The 18,579-nt window shown below is 44.6% G+C and overlaps 1 protein-coding gene across 5 annotated transcripts in view; it reads left to right on the top strand.

Annotated features, from left to right (window-relative positions):
• Window positions 1-18,579, top strand: part of frmd4ba (FERM domain containing 4Ba) — a 41,268-nt gene that overhangs the window by 21,420 nt on the left and 1,269 nt on the right. Inside the window, exons 6-24 of one of the 5 annotated variants that reach the window (XM_068593903.1) lie at window positions 438-494; window positions 875-897; window positions 4,761-4,844; window positions 5,523-5,588; window positions 6,211-6,268; window positions 6,906-6,992; window positions 11,720-11,796; window positions 12,329-12,467; window positions 13,360-13,504; window positions 13,609-13,742; window positions 13,834-13,950; window positions 14,422-14,650; window positions 14,810-14,866; window positions 14,962-15,094; window positions 15,685-15,849; window positions 16,122-16,873; window positions 17,000-17,138; window positions 17,506-17,760; window positions 18,120-18,211. In XM_068593903.1, the coding sequence (XP_068450004.1) occupies window positions 438-494; window positions 875-897; window positions 4,761-4,844; window positions 5,523-5,588; window positions 6,211-6,268; window positions 6,906-6,992; window positions 11,720-11,796; window positions 12,329-12,467; window positions 13,360-13,504; window positions 13,609-13,742; window positions 13,834-13,950; window positions 14,422-14,650; window positions 14,810-14,866; window positions 14,962-15,094; window positions 15,685-15,849; window positions 16,122-16,873; window positions 17,000-17,138; window positions 17,506-17,760; window position 18,120 (2,718 nt within the window). In that variant the 3' untranslated portion in view covers window positions 18,121-18,211. Of the gene's footprint in view, window positions 1-437; window positions 495-874; window positions 898-4,760; window positions 4,845-5,522; window positions 5,589-6,210; window positions 6,269-6,905; window positions 6,993-11,719; window positions 11,797-12,328; window positions 12,468-13,359; window positions 13,505-13,608; window positions 13,743-13,833; window positions 13,951-14,421; window positions 14,651-14,809; window positions 14,867-14,961; window positions 15,095-15,684; window positions 15,850-16,121; window positions 16,874-16,999; window positions 17,139-17,505; window positions 17,762-18,119; window positions 18,260-18,579 lie in introns of those variants that run through there. The other 4 variants (XM_068593906.1, XM_068593902.1, XM_068593905.1 and 1 more) reach the window with 4 other exon arrangements.

Here is an 18,579-nt window from a genome sequence, read left to right on the forward strand (position 1 = left end):
GATTTTGAACCGTACGAGGTGCACGTGAATGCAGCATGTGCTCAAACGTTGCGATGCAGTTTTTTTCGCGGGGAGAGCAGACTGGTCACCATGGGAGACGGAGACTGTTGAACCTGCTTTCGGACTGTACCACTTCACCATAGGGGTTGTCGCTTCAGTCAGGACCTTTATCAACTAGCCTTTTTTATCCACCACCGTGTGTTTTGCCGCATGCATCAAGTGTAACGTTAAATCGGGAGCTAAAAAACTGGAGTAAACCCACTTCACGGACAGTTTCACACACAGTAGTGTCTCTGCGGCTTTGGTTCGATCGGTAACGGTGGGACCGAGAGGTACGGGACGGGAAGATTTCCTCTCAAGTCAAGTGTCTCGGACCGACTGCACTTCGTGTGTTTTTAAAAGACGACGTTCATTTTTACATTTTTTTTTCACAACAGGAGACCATCGAAGTGGAGAGTGAAAATGTTTTCAAGTTAGCCGCATTCGCATTGCAGGTAAGGAAGAGTTCGTCGCAGGCTTCCCCGGCGCCGATATTTTGGCTTTTATCTGTGAATGAAGACGGTCGGGCCACGCAACATTTGAAAACAGTTGTCGTGCTGCTTTGGTCGGGGCAATTGTTCAATAAATTAACGCTAGCTCTTTAATATTAGTATTCGCCTCTAAAATACACGTGTGCATCAAGGTGGCGTTAACTTGAGTCGTTAGATTTAAAAAAAAAAATGTGTTCAAATTTCATGTCCCTGTTACGTTAACCCCTTGTTGCGGTTTGTGCTCAGGCTGACGTTAGCTAACATTAGCATAACGGTTAACTCTTTGGGCCATTGAGTAAGTTTTCTCACAGTGTTTTCACTAACCCCAGTATTTCTCTTTTTAGGAGGCCAAGGGAGAATACAGCAGGTAAGACCTTATCAACATTAAAACAAATTTATGGGATAAATGTAAAAAAAATAAATCCTAATATCATGTTTAGAGGATAGATTCGCTGGAAAGAAAAAGTAAATGTCAATGAATGTCAGGTACAAAACAGTTAAGTTACATGTCATAACATTTTTTTAATATATATATTTTTTTGCCAACAGTCATTCTATACAGCTTTTTGTAAACTCGTATAGTTGGATGCAAACTCTGCACAGTTTAGGAAGTGTTCGTTTCTGTACTGTTGGGTCTGGTTTGTCCAGTTGTTTGTGCAGAACTCAGTCCACATATGATGACTGTACAGCCAGTTAATGTTCAACTTGACTCGGTCAGATTTGATTTTTTGTCACGCTTTACTTTTCTTAGTTAATAATTCATTTGATGTGTTCATGTAACAATGAACTGAACCCTGCTGGCTCGCTGCCACCCACATGGTCCAAATATTGCCTTTTAAAATCAAAACACTCTTGTTCTCCTGTCACACTATTGACAATCAAGGCGGCCGCATTGTGTTTATACTTTTAACAAAGCCCTACAAAGGCTGGTCTTTTTAGACGCGTTGTGACTGCATGGCACATTTACTCCCAAACACAGCATGTGTGACACACAAACAATAAATAAAATACATGGACAACGTGTACACGATTTGGCTGACACTGGTGTGAGAAATATGTACAAAACCTTGATAAACAGTGCACTATGGAGATAATGTTTTCATTGTGGGCCGTGCTCTCAGAGGCTTGACCTGCTGATAAAGTATGTTGCGCTTTTCTTTTCTTTTTTTGCAAGCTGTAGGAGTGAAGGGCATTGGCTGTGATTAGTAAACACTGCTCTGTTTGAGTCAGTGACTGAGCAAGTTGAAGTGGCACAACTGGTGTGCTGTCCCAGTGCTCTGCCTCAAAAGGCCTCCCAGTCATTATGTGGACACAAAGATTTGAGCTCTGTTAAGAATTGCATGTGTATGGTTTGAATGGTCATACATGCACTGCTGAAAATGCAGTTTGACCACTTGTCAAATTGTAGCCCCAAAATGCAGTTTGAACCCCCACCCCCCCACCCTCCCGCCCCCACCCCCTGCGAAAAAGAAACGAAACAAAAGAAACAAACTGTCTTTTGATACATGTTCGTTGCTATTCATTGCAGCTTTTATACAGTTGTATGCCTAGGTGTTTTGATTCAGAGCTACTTCGCCTTGAAGTGTAGTGTGCAGTCTGAACTTTCAGCTCACGTGGGTGTGGGGATGGGCTGTTCTTTGTCCTGACTCTGAAAGCACAATAAAAGATAACCTGCCAACAAATCTGGTTGAATCACCAGGGATGGGAGTGTAGCCAAATCAAGCTGTCTTTTTCTTTATTTGCAAATAAACTACTTTCTCCCCTGTGCATTTTGATTATAGTTTGTAGATATTAGGTTTTAAGACACTTTTTTTACTCCAGTTTTTCTCGAAATGCCATTACTTGAATGTAACACTGGCCCCAACATCTAACAGTATTATCGCAGTGATGCATCACCCGATGTCCTGTGGCAGTATTTCTCATTCCTGTCTGTAATGTCCTTTGAACTACTTCTTTGAGAGAACAGGCCCAGTAAATCTCCTCATAAAGCATATAATATACATGTGTCTTCTCTACACTGTATCAGCAAAGGGCCCTAGAGCAGTGAGATTAGTTATGGAGGAGTTAGGGAGTCCTCCTTCTACAGTCAGCTGCCTTAAGAGGGATGAGCCAAGACTCCCTGTCCAATGGTAGACAACTTGGCGTCTAGAGGACTGACTGTTATTGTGGTGGTGTGGGCAAACTCCCTGCTGTGCATTGAATAAATGCGCCATCAGGTTTCAGATTGTATTCATCAGAATTCCCCTCCGTCAATCAGTGTTGCGTTGCGTCTTACAGCACTGACTCACACCACCTGCAGTTTTAATCCATAGCAGATTGCCACAAATTACAACTCCTCGCTGAAAGTTGATGAAAGAGATTGCGGAAAACGTAGGAAATCACTAAATTGATTGATGTCTATAATTATGTTTTTTTTTATAGAGTAACCAATCGGGGATTTCTATTCTCATCACTATGAATTAACTTTTGTAATGTTAAATCAACTGGGATCAGAACAATGCCAGTTTTGTTCAGAGGTTTCCCACATCAACCAATATTACAGCCGGACAGTTCTAGTCTTCCATTCTATTTGCAGGTGTAGTCTGTAGTTAGTGGTTCGTTCACAGCAACAGGCTCTCTCATTGTTCTCCCTCCACAGTCACCACGTCTCAGCCCCGTGGAAAAGCTGACACATGAGTATTATCTCTCCCCACGCTGGGTAGGCAGCGCTGGGCCGGGTGTAGGAATTGCCCCCGTGCTGCCGGCTGCGGGGAGATAACAGACGTAGTAATGAATTCCAGATTGCTGACGCGGCAGCGCGGCTGTGGAGTAGATCACCCAGACAACGCCAGGCCCCAGCCTCGCCATAAAACGTACGCCATCAAACATGCGGCAAAGTGCCGCGGCAGCAGAACCCAGTCAACCTAGGAGAGGTAGCTACAGGGAAGAGTGATTCAAGTGCCTCTGCCCTTACAGCGCCTCATACCCGTTTTTGTTTAGTAAGCTACTTCACATAACTGGATCATGATGGTTTTCTCCTACCATGTCAGCGGCTATTAAATTCCATTCATCTTTAAAGAACAGGATTTAAGTTGAAGTTCAAGGTCAAATAGCCGTTGGCCTCAACTCATCCAAAGGTTTATATTGCTATGTTGTTGTTATAGCTGGTAGAATACCTGAGGATCTTGATCTTCCAGGAGTTTTTCTCATGTAAAGTCGGACCTACACATTTTAGTTCCGTCTCAGAGAGGCTCATACGATGCTTTTCAACACAAGGAGAGGCTGCCAAGTGCTTGTGAATGGCTTTTGTTCAGGACTCCAGAGGACTGGCCCGCCAAACCAGAGACCTTTTTGTCCAGCAGAAACTGTAGATCCAGTACTCCCACCTACATGATGTTCAAGTGACCCATAGTTCACTTACTATCGAGGGCCTTGACCGTGACAAACACCACGATTTTGTCTGAACAGATAGGGTAGCCTGTTTCTCTGTTTACGGCATTTTTGGCAGAATTTGTGTGTGAGACCAATTGGACCTGTTGCATCTGTCATGGTGTGAATCAATATAAAGTAGTTTACCAACAAGAACAGAGAATAGCTGTGTGGAGTGCGTCACTACTGCATGAAATGGCTTTGATTTTTTTTTTTTTAAGATACCTTGCCAGACCCCCCCCCCCCTTTTTTTTAAAGGCTCCCTCTGATTTAAAGACCCTGCATGTGCTTTTATATGTCAAGTCTGGCAAGACATGAGTGAAGCTCAAGTTTAGTCTTGGCAAGTAGTGCTACTATTTATAAGTAAGAAAGATGAAAACAATATCCTGACACTGCACCTTCCCTAAAGGTTTGCAAACATGAAATATTGCTGTCCTGCCTTGAGATAGAAGTTCAAACCACATTGTGAAAATACGAACGTGGAGAAATGTTCTCAACCCATTTTTAGACTTTCAATTGAGAATATTGTTGAAACAGCTACCTGCACTTTCCTTATGGTCCACATGCTGGTCTGAACACTAGGGTTAGGGATAGCCGTTAACAGGGTAATGTAAATGTCTAAATATAGAGATTATCATTGAATTGGTGAGTAGTGGTAATTAGACCATGATAACCTGTCTCCTATTAATCAATGTATTTTAGGTGCTTTGTTGTTTCTCACCCAGCTAAAGCATAGATGAGTAACAAGAAATTACTTTTTTTTGTGAATGAATACATTTGTTGCTTTTAACGTGTGGATCTGATGTTTTTGTTTTTTGTCAGTGCTGAGACTGCCAGATCAGACCTGAAGCAGCTCCCAGTTCTGCCCACCAGAGTATTAAGGGAGCACCCGTCTCTCAATTACTGGTAAGTTTAGCCCTTTCTCCACAAGATACGCTTTCAATTCAGATGTCAAATAGCCTCGGTGGTCAGTACCACATGGTTGCACAAAGCAGTAATTTCACCCAGAATAGCAATTTTGAGGGGAACCGTGTCAACAGAACAGAACGGCCCAGTACTTGGCAGATGGTTTTGCCTCTGATGGGGCTGCCTAATTAATGCCTGGGTTGTGTTAATTACGTTTGCCCATTAGACCCTGCAAGCGCACAGAGAGGTGCTGACAGCCACTGGCTATCTAAAGGATTGCTGTCTGTCTCTTCAATCCTCACTCACTGCTGTTTTTTTCTCTCTCTCCTCTGCTTGTCCCCTCTCTTCATCTCGCTAAACGGTCATGTAAGGCTACTGCTGCCTCTGATTCAGTTCAATATCCAAATTAAAATCAGTCTTTTTTTCTGTCTGTACAGCCACAGTTGGTTTGCAGTCTCGATATGCTGTTAAAAGGGATGATTACAGTGACGAGTAAATGTGACGCATTTGCAGGAGAGGTAGATGAGAGCCATCAGCGGGCCAGTAGGCCAGACTGCATTTTCTGCATGAGCAGACAGAATTTGTGTCAAAGAAAGAGCCCTCTCGCAATCCCTCTGTGGCTGGAATGTGCAACACTTTATGGATTGTTCATTAAATTATTTATCTATCCATTTGCAGTGAGGACAAAGTGATTGAACATTACAAGAAACTGAAGGGACTGACCAGAGGGCAAAGCATTGTGCAGTAAGTAAAACAATAGTGTGTGTGTGTGTGTGTGTGTGTGTGTGTGTGTGTGTGTGTGTGTGTGTGTGTGTGTGTGTGTGTGTGTGTGTGTGTGTGTGTGTGTGTGTGTGTGTGTGTGTGTGTGTGTGTGTGTGTGTGTGTGTGTGTTCTGATTAACCTGTGTTCCCCAAAAGTTATGCACTACTAGTTCTGATGCCCCAGTTCTCCAGCACCTATTCCAATTCTTCCTGTTTAACCTCACGCGTCTGCCCTGGTGTGCCTGTTGTTGTAGGAGGTGGCTGTCACCACGCCAGAATGTGTCATTAATTAGAGGAGGTGCTCTTTGACTAGGCACCCAGCCAGCCTTGGGAGGATGTTGGTCCGCCACTGCGCTTTTCTTTTTACCCTCAGAGAAACCCTGGGTCATTCCCGCTGGAATGATTTGTGCCCTTGAACTGATCAATTGACGCTCCCTCTGTCACAGACCTGAAACTAATCGATCAGCTTGCCACTACAAATGACTGTGGCTTCTCAATGACTGTAGCTTAAATCACACTCTGTCTGTTGATAAACAGCCATCGGTTGATGGGGATGCAGTGCAAATGGTGGAATTCATGTTAACCTGTTCCCTTCTTCTCTGAAGGTATCTGGCCCTGGTGGAATCCCTGCCGACATACGGAGTCCATTACTATCCAGTGAAGGTAACAGTGGTGCCCCGAGTAATGAAGCAGCTTAACCTCTGAACAAGCTTCTGTCAACATGCCGGCTTCAATTTTTTCTGCATCCAAGCTAACACAACAATCTGAACTTTATTCACCTGAATGTTTAGCATTGAGCTTAAAGCTTTGATCATGAGGCCTTTTCTTTTTAAAAATCTGTGTAAAGCAGTAACACATGCATGTTACTGCAATAACACACAGCACTCGACCTGCTTGGGTGGGATAGAAAAATACAAACTGACTTGCAGTACTGAATTGCACCTTGAATAATTCAAAAACTATAAATCCAGTAAACCACTGTAGCACATTTAGTTAGCGTGTTTTATGTGATTCCTCCAACCTTGCTTACTTTTACTTGCTTCCTCTGACTTTCCCAACCAAGCCTTATTAAATCAAGGTGTCTGAGGAGATCAAACAGGGGCGTTAAAACGACTCAGTCAGGCTTGCAGAGATTTAAAGGCCTTCAATGTATTTGATCTCTTCTTTTGTTGCTATTGCTGTGAACCTAATGAGATAATTGCTTTTGTAACAGGCCTTTTTTTGTTTTTTTCTCAAACTCTCACCAATAAAGCTACCTCTAATGAGTGGTGGTGTGATTTGTGCATGTGCTTTCATGCAGGACAAGCAAGGACTACCGTGGTGGCTGGGAGTCAGCTACAAAGGTATCGGCCAGTACGATCTGCAGGATAAACTGAAGCCGAGAAAGGTAGGACGACCTCTTTTTTTTAATTTTTTTAAAAATGTTTTTGTCTGGAGTTTTTTCTCATCCATGAAAAAAATATAAGGATACAGGATTTCATATGTTGTACAACTTAAAAGCCCTCTGGGATTAACTTGGGGTTTGGACTTCATAAAAAAAAATGTCATGGTTTTCTTACAGTGACTTTAACGCTCAAATAAGGAAAACAAATAATCCTTAAAAGTTATGGGCTTTAACTTCTTGTGCAGGTATTTAGGATAGAGCACTGTTGTAAATATATGTACTAATTGAAAGCACAGCTTCCATCACCGTGCCTCTTGTTAGCTGGTTAATGATCCATCCAGACTGTAAATAGGTGTAAGGAAGACACTGGTTCCCATGTCAGTCAGTAGAAGGAGGAAGACAGATGGGAAAATATATTGGAGTATCAGTATTTGCGGCTAACAGTCAAGGCTGTAGGTAGAAGAGCTAACACAGTACATTATGATCAACAGTGGAGTGACTTGTTATTGGGTTATAAAACAGTTCGATCTTAAACAAAGTAGAAGTGCAAAAATACCCACACACAGCATAACATAATATAGAATGTTCCCTTTTGATTATAACGTCTGTTCGGTCGGGCAGTGTCCTATAAAAGTAAAGTAAACTTTTCCCAAGTGTCAACTTTACCTTTAATTTCACATTAAAGAAGGCACAAACTGACTTTCTTAACTTTATAATGTATATCAAGCCACTCTTCTAGTCTGTAGAAAGCTCTTCATGAGCATTTTATGAAGTACTTTCCGTACAAAAATAAAGTGTACTACTTTTTTTAGTTTGTACTTAACCTCAATGTTATGTGATAGTGTCTCTATCAAGCGTTTCTCCCTAAGCCTCTTTCATTAAACTCGCTGTAACTGTTGTCACATGGCAGGGACCTGTTGACTTAGCAGGGTGTGCTGCTACACTGAGGCAGTATGTCTCTACCGACCCTCCTATGGAAGGTGTAATTATGGTTCTCTGTGGGAAGCAGCAGACTTTTAGGTCTGTCGGATGGCACAGTACCAGTCAGGTGGGTGGGCGTTTGAAGTTTAAGGACAGCCATTGGATGTTTTTTTTTGTTTTTCCGTTTTTACTTACTGACAATTGGAACTGTATGGCTACTTTCATTTGCCTCCGAGGGAGTCCTCTGTTACTTGTGAATATTTGATAAAGTTCACAGCCCCTGTATGTATTCACCCCAGCCCATCCCTCCTTGCTCTCTGCCCAGCCCTTCTCACCCTGCTGCATTCATTATGGTAATCTATGTGTGTGTCTTGGAGGGAACACAATTGATCTAACCATGCCAAACAATTATCTATGTAGGGGGCTGGGTTGTTTGGTTGGAAGTTGTGAAGATTTATTTTCTTTTCTTTTTTCAAAATGTTTCTATTTTGAAGTTTTGAGGAAATCATTGAAAGCAGCTACACTCCCATTATCTTCCCCTGCGTGCATGCCAGTTTCACCACTTTACCTTGAATAGCCTGGCACTCAAAAGCCCACTCTGCCTGCTGTGTTTAAGAGAAGTGGCACATTTAGTAATGTGAATGCTCTGTCATTTCCATTGCGCGTCAGATGCAGTGTAAGTGAGCACTACATAGAAAAAAGGCAAAGGCTAAGCGTTGCAAAGAGCCGCAGTGCACAAAGGTTGAATAGAAGGGACCCAGAGGAGAAGCAACATGTTCCTTCGGAAGAGGATGAGCTAAACTATATAATGTGAGGAACACAAATGGAGGACCTCAACAGGGCGTGGACGAAAAAAGTGTGTTTCCGGGACACACGATGGGACTAAAGCAGATGGCCAGTCAAGACTTAATTCTCTCTGAATCAAACCGGGACACTCTTCTGTCCCTCTTCCTCTCTCTGTGCCACTCTCCCAGTGGGTGCTGGGACACTCTCTGAGACCACATGCTGGTCCGCACATATGATGAGCCAGCAGAACCAAAATAAATCTTCAGTTTTATTATCAGGTGACAGTGTCCGCCTCTGGGTAGTAATTACATGATATGAGAGGCCTGAAAGAACGGTTAAGTCTCTTAGTTGTGCGAGTTTAAATGATACACACCAACTCTCCCGGCTTTCATTTTGATTTTGATTTAACTTAGTTTCCGGTGTCTTCTTCTTGTCATGTTTTCACAACTTAAAGCTATGCCTCCTGCTGTGGAAACATACAGTGTTGCCAGGCAGACGGAGCCCGAACATGACGTGTTGTGTGGAGGGTGTGGCAGCTCTTTCTCTGTACAGGTGTGAGTCAGAGCCTTTTGACACATTTTCATCCATGTTAGATTCTGCACGATTGCGGCCCCTGGGGGCTCCTTGGGTTGTGGGTGTGATCAGCCTGAGCCCATCTGAAACCACAGGCATTTATGGTTCACTACCACCCGCCTGTAATGAAATGTTTGGCAAAAACAAGAGGAGATGAACTACAAAATACTATAGAAGCTACACAAAATCCAGTGCATTCACTGAAGCTGGCGTGTTCGCTGCTCTCCCTCAGAGTTTAATCAATGACTCACTGCTTTACATAGATACAGAGTAAGTCACCTTTTGTGTGCATGATGATTCCTCAGACCGTTTCCACTTGCAGGTTGACCAGAGTGAATCACAGAGTAGGATTTTCTTTTTTTTAGAAACTACTTACTAAATACATCTATACACCTGGATAATACCTGGATTCCTATTATGGGCATTATACTGTGTGTTAAATGACCAGAGTGAGGTTTCAAAGGTGAAGAGGGTGTAATTGCAGCAAGAGACCAGGAAGTAATTAGTTTAAAAAAAACACCCTGCAAGTTGCTCTTTACAAGGATTTCTTGCAGTCTTGTGATTGTGGAGCTGAGGTGTGTCACATCCTTGAAATACTTTGGCCGTGGCTTCAGCAGCCGTCACAGCAGATTCCTGTAGCAGTTTTTTTGTAGGTGCTGACACACAGGTGTGGAGTTTCTCTAATAGGAGGAATGTTCCTGTGAAAGTGTGTTTAATGTCCTTTGAGACCTTTGTTTTAGATCTGTTGTTACAATGTAAATGATGCTTGTGATTGTGACGAGAGGGTGTGAATTGGCATTGGGTTCCCCTCTACCGTGGGGTGAGCTTTTTTGGAAGAGTTCTGCTGGCCAGGTGATTCCCATTGTTCATTTAGTACCATGCGCTGCATTTTACTGATAGTCTTACTATATGCGATAACTGCAATTATAAAGACAATGTTTGCTTTTCTTTGACAATAAATCAAACTTTGTCATTCTGTGATGTCATGGATAATAGCAGTATAGCTTCAGAGTAAAACAATCCCACATGTATTGTTCATATCAAATGGAAGTTTCCTGTGAGTGTCAAACTACATGTTTAACCTATCAGGGCTTGTGCTTGTTGGCATGGTGCAGTGTTTCTTTTTGCCTGGTTAGCTGACAGAGTGTTCCCTTTGCCACTTAAAAAAGTGAAGAGAGCCCCTGCTATTAATGATTAGACCACAATAACAGATTCCTAACATGTTTGCCCCGGTGGGGGAGATGGTTATAGTAGATTCAGCCTCACAGCAGTGCTTTGTGTGGTATTTACAATATGAAAAGCAGAGAATGGAAGTGGAGTATTCAAAGTCTGCGGGGAATGATGACTTATCTACAAGTTACGGGAAGTGGAGCAGAGACAAAATGACTTCAAACGAGGCAAAAACCCAGCCCTGCCAATACTTGTGTCCAACCTGCTTGTCTGGTCTGACTGAAGGGAAGTGAGCTGTGTAGGAGGGAGAGAGAGAAGAGCAGAGCAGAGTTGAGCATCGAAGGCAGCCTGAGGTATCTGTGATGTCAGAGGCGGTGGGGGTGATGAAAGGGGCGTGGCCAGCTCAGCTGAAACTCTTGCAACACCTATCTGGCTCCCTGAGAGCAGACAAGAGAGTGTATTGTTCAGGGAAGCTCTAGCCCTGTGGGAAACTCAAGAGTGGTCGGATTCAATACAAACCAAGATAATTCAGCAGGGATTTGATAAGCGCAAAAATACCCTTGACGGTAAGCCATTCGAACTATTACCTGTTCAGCTATTTTAAATAGATATTTAATGTTTTACATGCTCCTAAATGTTCTCTGTGGCGTTGTACCTGCTCTATGGGACCTACATAGCTCTGTCACTGTGTGAGCCGCATTGTTGTAAAGGAAGACATGTAATGTGTTTATCATTAGTTTGCCCAGTATAAACTATACTCAGCAAATTTGTTTGTCCCGGTGAAAGTGGAAATGTGTTCACAGTGCAGAGCAGTGAGCAGGCAAGAGTTGTTCACAGACAAGTGGCTCCAGGGCTATTCAGTGAGCCCAGTTTTAGTGTAGCAGATGTTTCATTCTGACACAGTCCTGCCTCTGCCTCCCTCCTCAGCACGGTGCAATGAGAAACTTGCTTGTCGCCTGGCACCATTCTGCGCCATTCACTCACAGCAGCGTTATTATTACACCTGTGTTACACCAAACCTACGCTTGACTGGCTGGCCCGCCGAGCCCCATTCACAGCTTCAGCTGCTTTTATGTTGATTCTGCTAATGTTGCAACTTAACGAGAACAGGAAAGCTTTTCTGAGTGATTTGGTGCAATCCTTTGTGTGTCAAATTACATTTCTGTTTCATGTAGTGCAAATTCACATTTTAGTTGATAGCCCTGTGTTGGCTTGTGCAATCAATGATGTGTCATGCCTCTCGACCCCTCCTCCCCCTCTCTGCCTCGTTCTCTCCACAGCTGTACCAGTGGAAGCAGTTAGAGAATTTGTATTTTCGAGAGAAGAAATTCGCTGTTGAAGTAAACGACCCACACAGGTCAGAGAAGGCAAACTGCCTAATCTATTTTAACTGAATTTAATAGGTCCTTTTACTGTTTTCCCCCTGTTGTTTAGCTGCTGCTTGCTTCAGATGTCCTTATCCTACACCTTGCACAGTGTGAAGAGCATCTGCAGCCAGTGGCCCGCTTTGGGCACCATGTTAATGGCTGTAGCTTTTTCTGTACAATGAGTGTTTTCTTGCTGTATAACATCCATTTTATCACTGTATGTTTGCAATAAGACCTATGCCCCTCACACAAGCTTTTATGTGGCTATGTAAGCCTCCAAAGCTGTTATTGAAGCCCTCTCTCTGTCTGTTTCAAAAAGGAGCTTGATGTCGCTGCTCGTCACACAGTCACAAACGCCCCAAAAATAATTGTTGATTTAAACCTTTTTTTGTTGCTAAGCTTAATTAAAGCATTTTTAATCCATCTCCCTTCAACTGTTTTGTGTTTGTGTGCAGCTGTTGAACAGATTTGACTCTTGGATCAGAACAAGTACTGAACCTTTTGTCTTATTATCCTCCACAGAAGAACAGTGACCAAGCGAACATTTGGGCAGACTGGTCTGGTTATTCACACATGGTATGCCAGCCACGCTCTGATTAAAACCATCTGGGTGATGGCCATCAGTCAGCACCAGTTCTACCTAGACAGGAAGACAAGCAAAGTGAGTGTCTGTTCTCTTCCTCTTGCCAAGTCAAATATTGTTGAAAATTGTCTCATATTCTGCAATGCTCATTTAACTGACTCCACCAGGCTGTGAAAAAGAGCCTTTAAAACATACTGCGCCACGTGGTAGAGAAGTCTTTCTTTTCCAGTTTAAATATGGACAGAAGTTATGTTTGAGTAAAAGGTTATTGTGCAAGTGTCACAGCATAGTGTAATCATGACTGTTCATCATGTGATGCGCTGCCTGATCCGGGTCCCATGCTCATGGCTTGTGTAAATAAAGGGATATGACAGGTTTAATGTAAATAGGTCCTTAGCCTGGTGTCGAGAAATTGTCATATCCTTGGTCTATTGACACTGAGGTAACAGGCTGTTGGGTAGCTTGATTTGAAAATGCAGAAAAGCATGCATTTGTGTCAAATATGTTTTATCACACTGCCGATGTAGCAGGCAGAATGATATAGTTGTAGAGAGAGTGCCTAATATTATGCCTATTTTTGCATTGTCTGTAGCTTAAGATGAAACATATTTGAAACAGTGTTGAAACTTGTCCGAATAAGCCAAAGATACACACGTCTTTGTCTTTGCGATGCACATTAGCAAAGCATTGGGGGCTATTATACAGTTGAAATGTGCACTTTGTGGCAGGGATTGATGAGTGCGTGGCTGCAGTCAAATGAGGTTATTCAGCTACTGTCTCCCTCAAAGGCAGATGGTGGGTCAATGTTCATGGAATAGAGCCCGCACTGATTGATGACAGAGCAGCGCGCTCTGAGTACCGAGCATGCAAATAGAGCCGCTACTATCATTAAAATGAAGTGCTCACAATCCCTCCTTTACTACTCCTTTACTGTGTCATCCTTCTAACTCTCCCCCGCTCCTCCTTGCAGTCAAATATGTCCACCACCAGGAGTTCAGGAGACATCGCCATAGACCTCACAGAGATCTGCGCCCCGCGGATCATCACTAAACTTTCCAGCATTGAGAGCAGAGACCAGCTTATCATGGCCAGCAACGGCAGCCTCATCTCGGCCGGTAAGCAGGGAGTTAATCGGCTAATGGCTCCTGCTCCACATCCGAGTGATGAGTGATGATTGAGTGCTATAATTTGTAGTTAATCAGATGTGCACATATTCCAGGTTCCGCTGACTCCGAAGTCAGCGAGGAACAGAAGAAAGAGAAGGTCGCCGAGTTGAAAAAGAAAGAGAAACACCTTCAAGACACACTGGCACAGAAAATTGAGGAACTAAAGAAGATCTGCATGAGAGAAGCTGTGAGTTATCTCTCTCGTTCCGTTTCTCTCCAACGGCGTTTAGAAATGTCAACAATGACATCTGACTGTTGGTTGTGGTTCTCATTTGCAGGAGCTTACGGGCAGATTGCCTGACGAGTATCCCTTGGCCACAGGGGAGAAGGCGCCTCACATACGACGGCGTGTCGGGACAGCCTTCAAGCTGGACGACCTCTTCCCCTATGATGAGGTCAGTACCGCTGTTGTTGTGTTGTGATGTATTTCCGTTGTGTAATCATGAATGTTACACTGTGCTTTCCACCACAGTGTTTGTTTCCCGTGAGACCATTTCGACCATTTGACTTTTGGAAATGAGGCTTAAGAGTTTAACATGTGGTTTGAGGCTTACATTGCATAATGCTTTTTCATAAGACATTTGTTGTGATTTTAAGCCGGTTTCCATCCACAAGTCAATTGGGAAAGTGTGTGTGTGTGTGTCTATATATATATATATATATATATATATATATATATATAGACACACACACTTTCCCAATTGACTTGTGGATGGAAACCGGCTTATATATATATATATATATGAATGAATGAATGAATGTTGGCACACTGAAATTAAAATCTTTTGAAGTTACTTTTCTCCGAGTATTGCCATTGACGTTTTGGCAAACTCCCATCTAACGGTGTGTTGCATGTTCCCCTGCAGGACCCACATCTGAGGAATCTGGAGAGCAGGTTCGCCCTGCAGCAGAAGATCGTGGAAGCGGCTATCAAGTTATCCAACGAAGGCGATCTTTGCAAGACAGTGAAGAAAAAGAGGAGAAACAATTGTCTTGATGCAATGAGGAAGCTGGAGGAGATCGAGAAGGAGATCAATGCCTACAGGATCAAGAAGGGAAAGAAACCCACCCAGAGAGCGTCGTTGATCTTAGCAGGTATATTTCATCAACAACAGCAGTTAAAACCCTACAAAGGCTAAGCTTCTTAAAGATTCTAAGAACAGAGCATTTTTTATCAAAGTCTGTCACTTTCTATGAAAGTGGAGTATCGGAGGCGTCTCTGAGGGACGTTTTTCTTCTCTCTTCTGTTCCCAGATGATGTCAACCCTTCAGACCTCAGCTCTCTGTCTGACAGCCTCACTCTGGATGATGGTACGTGCCCAGGCAAAGCCGTGTGCGTGTGCTTACTCCCCCTAGTTGCTGCATTTTAGATCTATTTTAACCAAGCAATCACTTTTATCTCCCAGACGATGAGCTCAGCTCCCAGAGGCAGCGGTCCAGATCAGTTCAGTATTCCCCGAGACCACACCATGCTGGCACTCTGGACATCCACTACAACGACAGACGGGGCTCTGCCAATGAGCAGCATGCTGACAGCAGGTATACTGCCACCCATGAAATGTATTAATGTTTGGGTTTTCAGTGTGTCTGACAGTTGTTTTTGTAGACGTACTAAGCGTAGAGCTAGTACAGACCTGTAGAGTCGATCCAGAGCTGCATTCCTGCCACTCTCCTCCTCCCTCCTTTTTCCTGCCTCTCCAACAATCTCTCTCTTATCAGCCCAACGCACCAACTTTAAAAATAGATGGAAAAGAACATGTCGCTGCCTGTGAAGGCACAGGCAACCCATCCAAGCAGAGAGCAGAAAAGAAAGGGGGGAACAGGAAAATGTCCCTAGAAACATGGTTTAAATGGCAGCTACTTCATGGCTATTTACAAACTGATGAGGGCGATTTAATCTCATTTTAAGCAACCATAATGCTTGATGTTGCATGAAAAGTAAGGCCGAGGGACTATGTAATGGCAGTCATTCAGGTGTAAGTGATAACTAGTGCTGCATACACGCAAACCCCCAGGTGTATTTTTTTTCTGCTTCAGTTTTGAGAGCAGATGAAGAGGTGGTAGAGGTGTTTAATCTTAATAACAAGCTCTGATGTAAAGAGAAAAAATTGTTCTCATCCGCGTTCCAGATTCAATTACGGCCACGTCCAGGAATCACTCCACTGCAGTCACAGCGATGCCTTATCAAGCCACAGCAGCCCGTTCAAACCAGCTTCCAGACAGCCACGTGACGCCCGCAGCATGCCCCCCACACCCCTCCTCACCCGCAACGCCTACAGCAGCAACCAGCTCAGGTAGAGACCTGATTTCTTAAATTTTATTTAATGTTACTTTTTTTGCTCTCAAATATCTGCTTCACCGACAACTCTTGGAGCCAATTATTCATCAATCGTGTCATTCACATCCTTGTTGTGCATGTGTGTGTGTGTGTGTGTGTGCCCCATTTTCAACACATCTATAAGAAACCACAATCCGTATGCCGGCAGCTAAATGAATGAAGATGGCACATGGCAACACATGGACAGTTTTAAAGAACAGCTTTCAATAATTGTTTTTTAAATCGTAGATCAGAGGATGCGCCACAGCATTTCCGCCAACGCAGCGGCAGTCTGGAGTCCCAGTCTCGGCTTATGACCGAGGCCGAGCCTCCCGTGCCAACGTTGACCTTCTCCCCAGCCCGACGCAGCAACAGCACTGAGGTCCTTGACGACGGCTCCTCCTACACAAGCCAGTCCAGTGTTGAGTACAGCGTCCCCGGACATCACACGCAAAGGCGCAGAGCCCGCGGCCGCCACAGAAAAGACCTATACGCCAACACGGGCAGCATGCCCAACCTGGCTCAGCCGGACACCCGCTGCTACGCCTACCAACCACGGGCCAGACCCACCACCACGGCCTACTACGTGACGGGCTATCCCAGCTACGCCGACCCGGAGCCGTACTCCAACGGAGCCTACATGTACGACGAGATGGAAGGACACTATAGCGTCAACCCCTCATACCACGTCGGCCCAACAATGTACCAAAGCCACGACATGCACGCTCACTACGGCACCGACGAGATGGACGGCATGTCGCAGAACCCGTACGCCACGCTGAGGCCACCCAGGAACCGGCATGCGCCCCGCGGCAACGAGCCCGTCGTCAAGAACGTCCAGAAGGCGTTGGTGGCCGAGCACTTGAGGGGCTGGTACCATCGCAACGCTGCACAAAAACAGACTGCGTACAACTACGACTACGACCGAGGCTCTCAGCAGAGCCTGGGCTACCAGACCATGCCTGCACCGCACAACAGCAGGAACATCTCCTACTCCTCAAGTGAGATCACTGTGCCCGTTCTTACAGTCTCTAGTGCGTTATGTTGTTATCCTTGCTTTCAAATGCAGCTGGATCAGTTGCTCAAGTACCATTTTTTTTCTTTTCTTTTTTTCTCCCATTCTCCAGTGTCCACGGTGTCCTCTAGCGCAAACTGGCGAGGTCACATGAGTGTTGGTGGAGGTATGTCGGAATACAACATGTCTGCGCACGCTCCGCAGTCCTACTCCTACAGCACAGCGCCTTACAGCCACTCCGCCCACAACAGGTGAGAAAACAAAAACATGGCCTCAACTCATCTCCTTATCCAATAAGCCACTCCCTGATCCTACTGATCCTAACCTAAGCACTACTGTTTAATTACCTAGAATGGGTGGCTACAGAAAATATAAGCCGCTATTTGGGGTCTGTTATCCCTTTTAAGCACAACAATACTGTGGACTGATGTATAGCCATTGTTACCTTTTCGTCAACTATAAGTTAGGGAATGAGAAAGCGTCAGTGTGCTTAACATGACAGCCTGGCTCAGCAGTAGGATTATAGGATCTGTGCAGCCCGCGGTCAGTTCCTCCTCAGGGCTTAAGGCTGGTTCTGCTCTCCTCCTTAACTGTCCACTGGCCCCTGCTTTCTTATAGATATGACGCCTCCCCGCCTTTTAAGGGCCCCTGGCACAGCCCCGATGGCCGGAGGCGCTGTGCCGTTTTCCCTGCTAGCTCTTCCTCCTCGGCTTCCTCCTCCACCTCTTCCCTGCCCTCCTCCTCCTTTCCCCCCTTATCCTCCACCTACTCCCCTGGCTGTCGGGTCAGACAGGTGGCCTCCAGCCCCACGCAGCCTCAATCCTCCAGAGGGCACAGGCTCAATAAGGTGTCCTTTGCTAAAGGTAGTTCATAGTAAGTAAACAGAAACGGCCGGAGCCTGTGCGTTTGCTTCTTCTAGTTTGTCTGCAACGTGACTCCGTAGTCTGCTTGTTGATGTTTTGAAGTGAGCTTTGCATTTTGAGATGTTTGACTGGCCTTTCGTTCATTCTCATGTGATGAAGTAACTGCATGGCTTCTTTTTTAAAAAAAAAAAAATGCCTGCCCTACTTCCTCTTCCAGCTGGCATTATGTCATCCAGTGGTCACATTTCTCTGCCTTGTGCTTGACACAGTTTGTTTGCCTTTGCTGTTTGCCTGCCTCTCGACCTGTGCAGAGACTCCCTGCCCATGTGCTGCCACTCACCCTTGACGTTTGCCCCCTCTCATACGCAGATGTCCCACAGAGTTTGAGTGGCGGAGCGGTGATAGGATGGCGTGCCCCACGGGGCCTTTAGAGAGATGTGGTGCCTATGCTACTGACCAGGGAAATTAATCCCCCTCCCCCAATTATCAGTCACAGCACAGAAAAATAGGTGAGAGACGAGTTTGTAAAACTTCCCCTCACGGTTATCATGGTGATGGTGGTGTGCCCTTTTAATATATATATATATAATTATATGTGGCAGGGACTAACAGAACGCTCCAAATCATTTCACATTGTTCTGGCTGATTTTTGCTTCTTCACTCTGGGTGTCTTGCGGTGGTGGGAGAGCACTTGTGTGGCAGAGGGAAACAAATTTGACTCATGAATATCGTCGCATTTGAAGGCTCTGCGTGTGTTTCAATGTCTGTGTGCATCTGCTGTGTTGTCCGTTGAGACTGTTTGACCCTGGGTTTATAATTCATATTAACA

Source organism: Clinocottus analis, unplaced genomic scaffold (genome assembly GCF_023055335.1).
Source record: "Clinocottus analis isolate CAN_PGR_092001 unplaced genomic scaffold, fCliAna1.0.p SCAF_3, whole genome shotgun sequence".
Taxonomy (NCBI): domain Eukaryota; kingdom Metazoa; phylum Chordata; class Actinopteri; order Perciformes; family Cottidae; genus Clinocottus; species Clinocottus analis.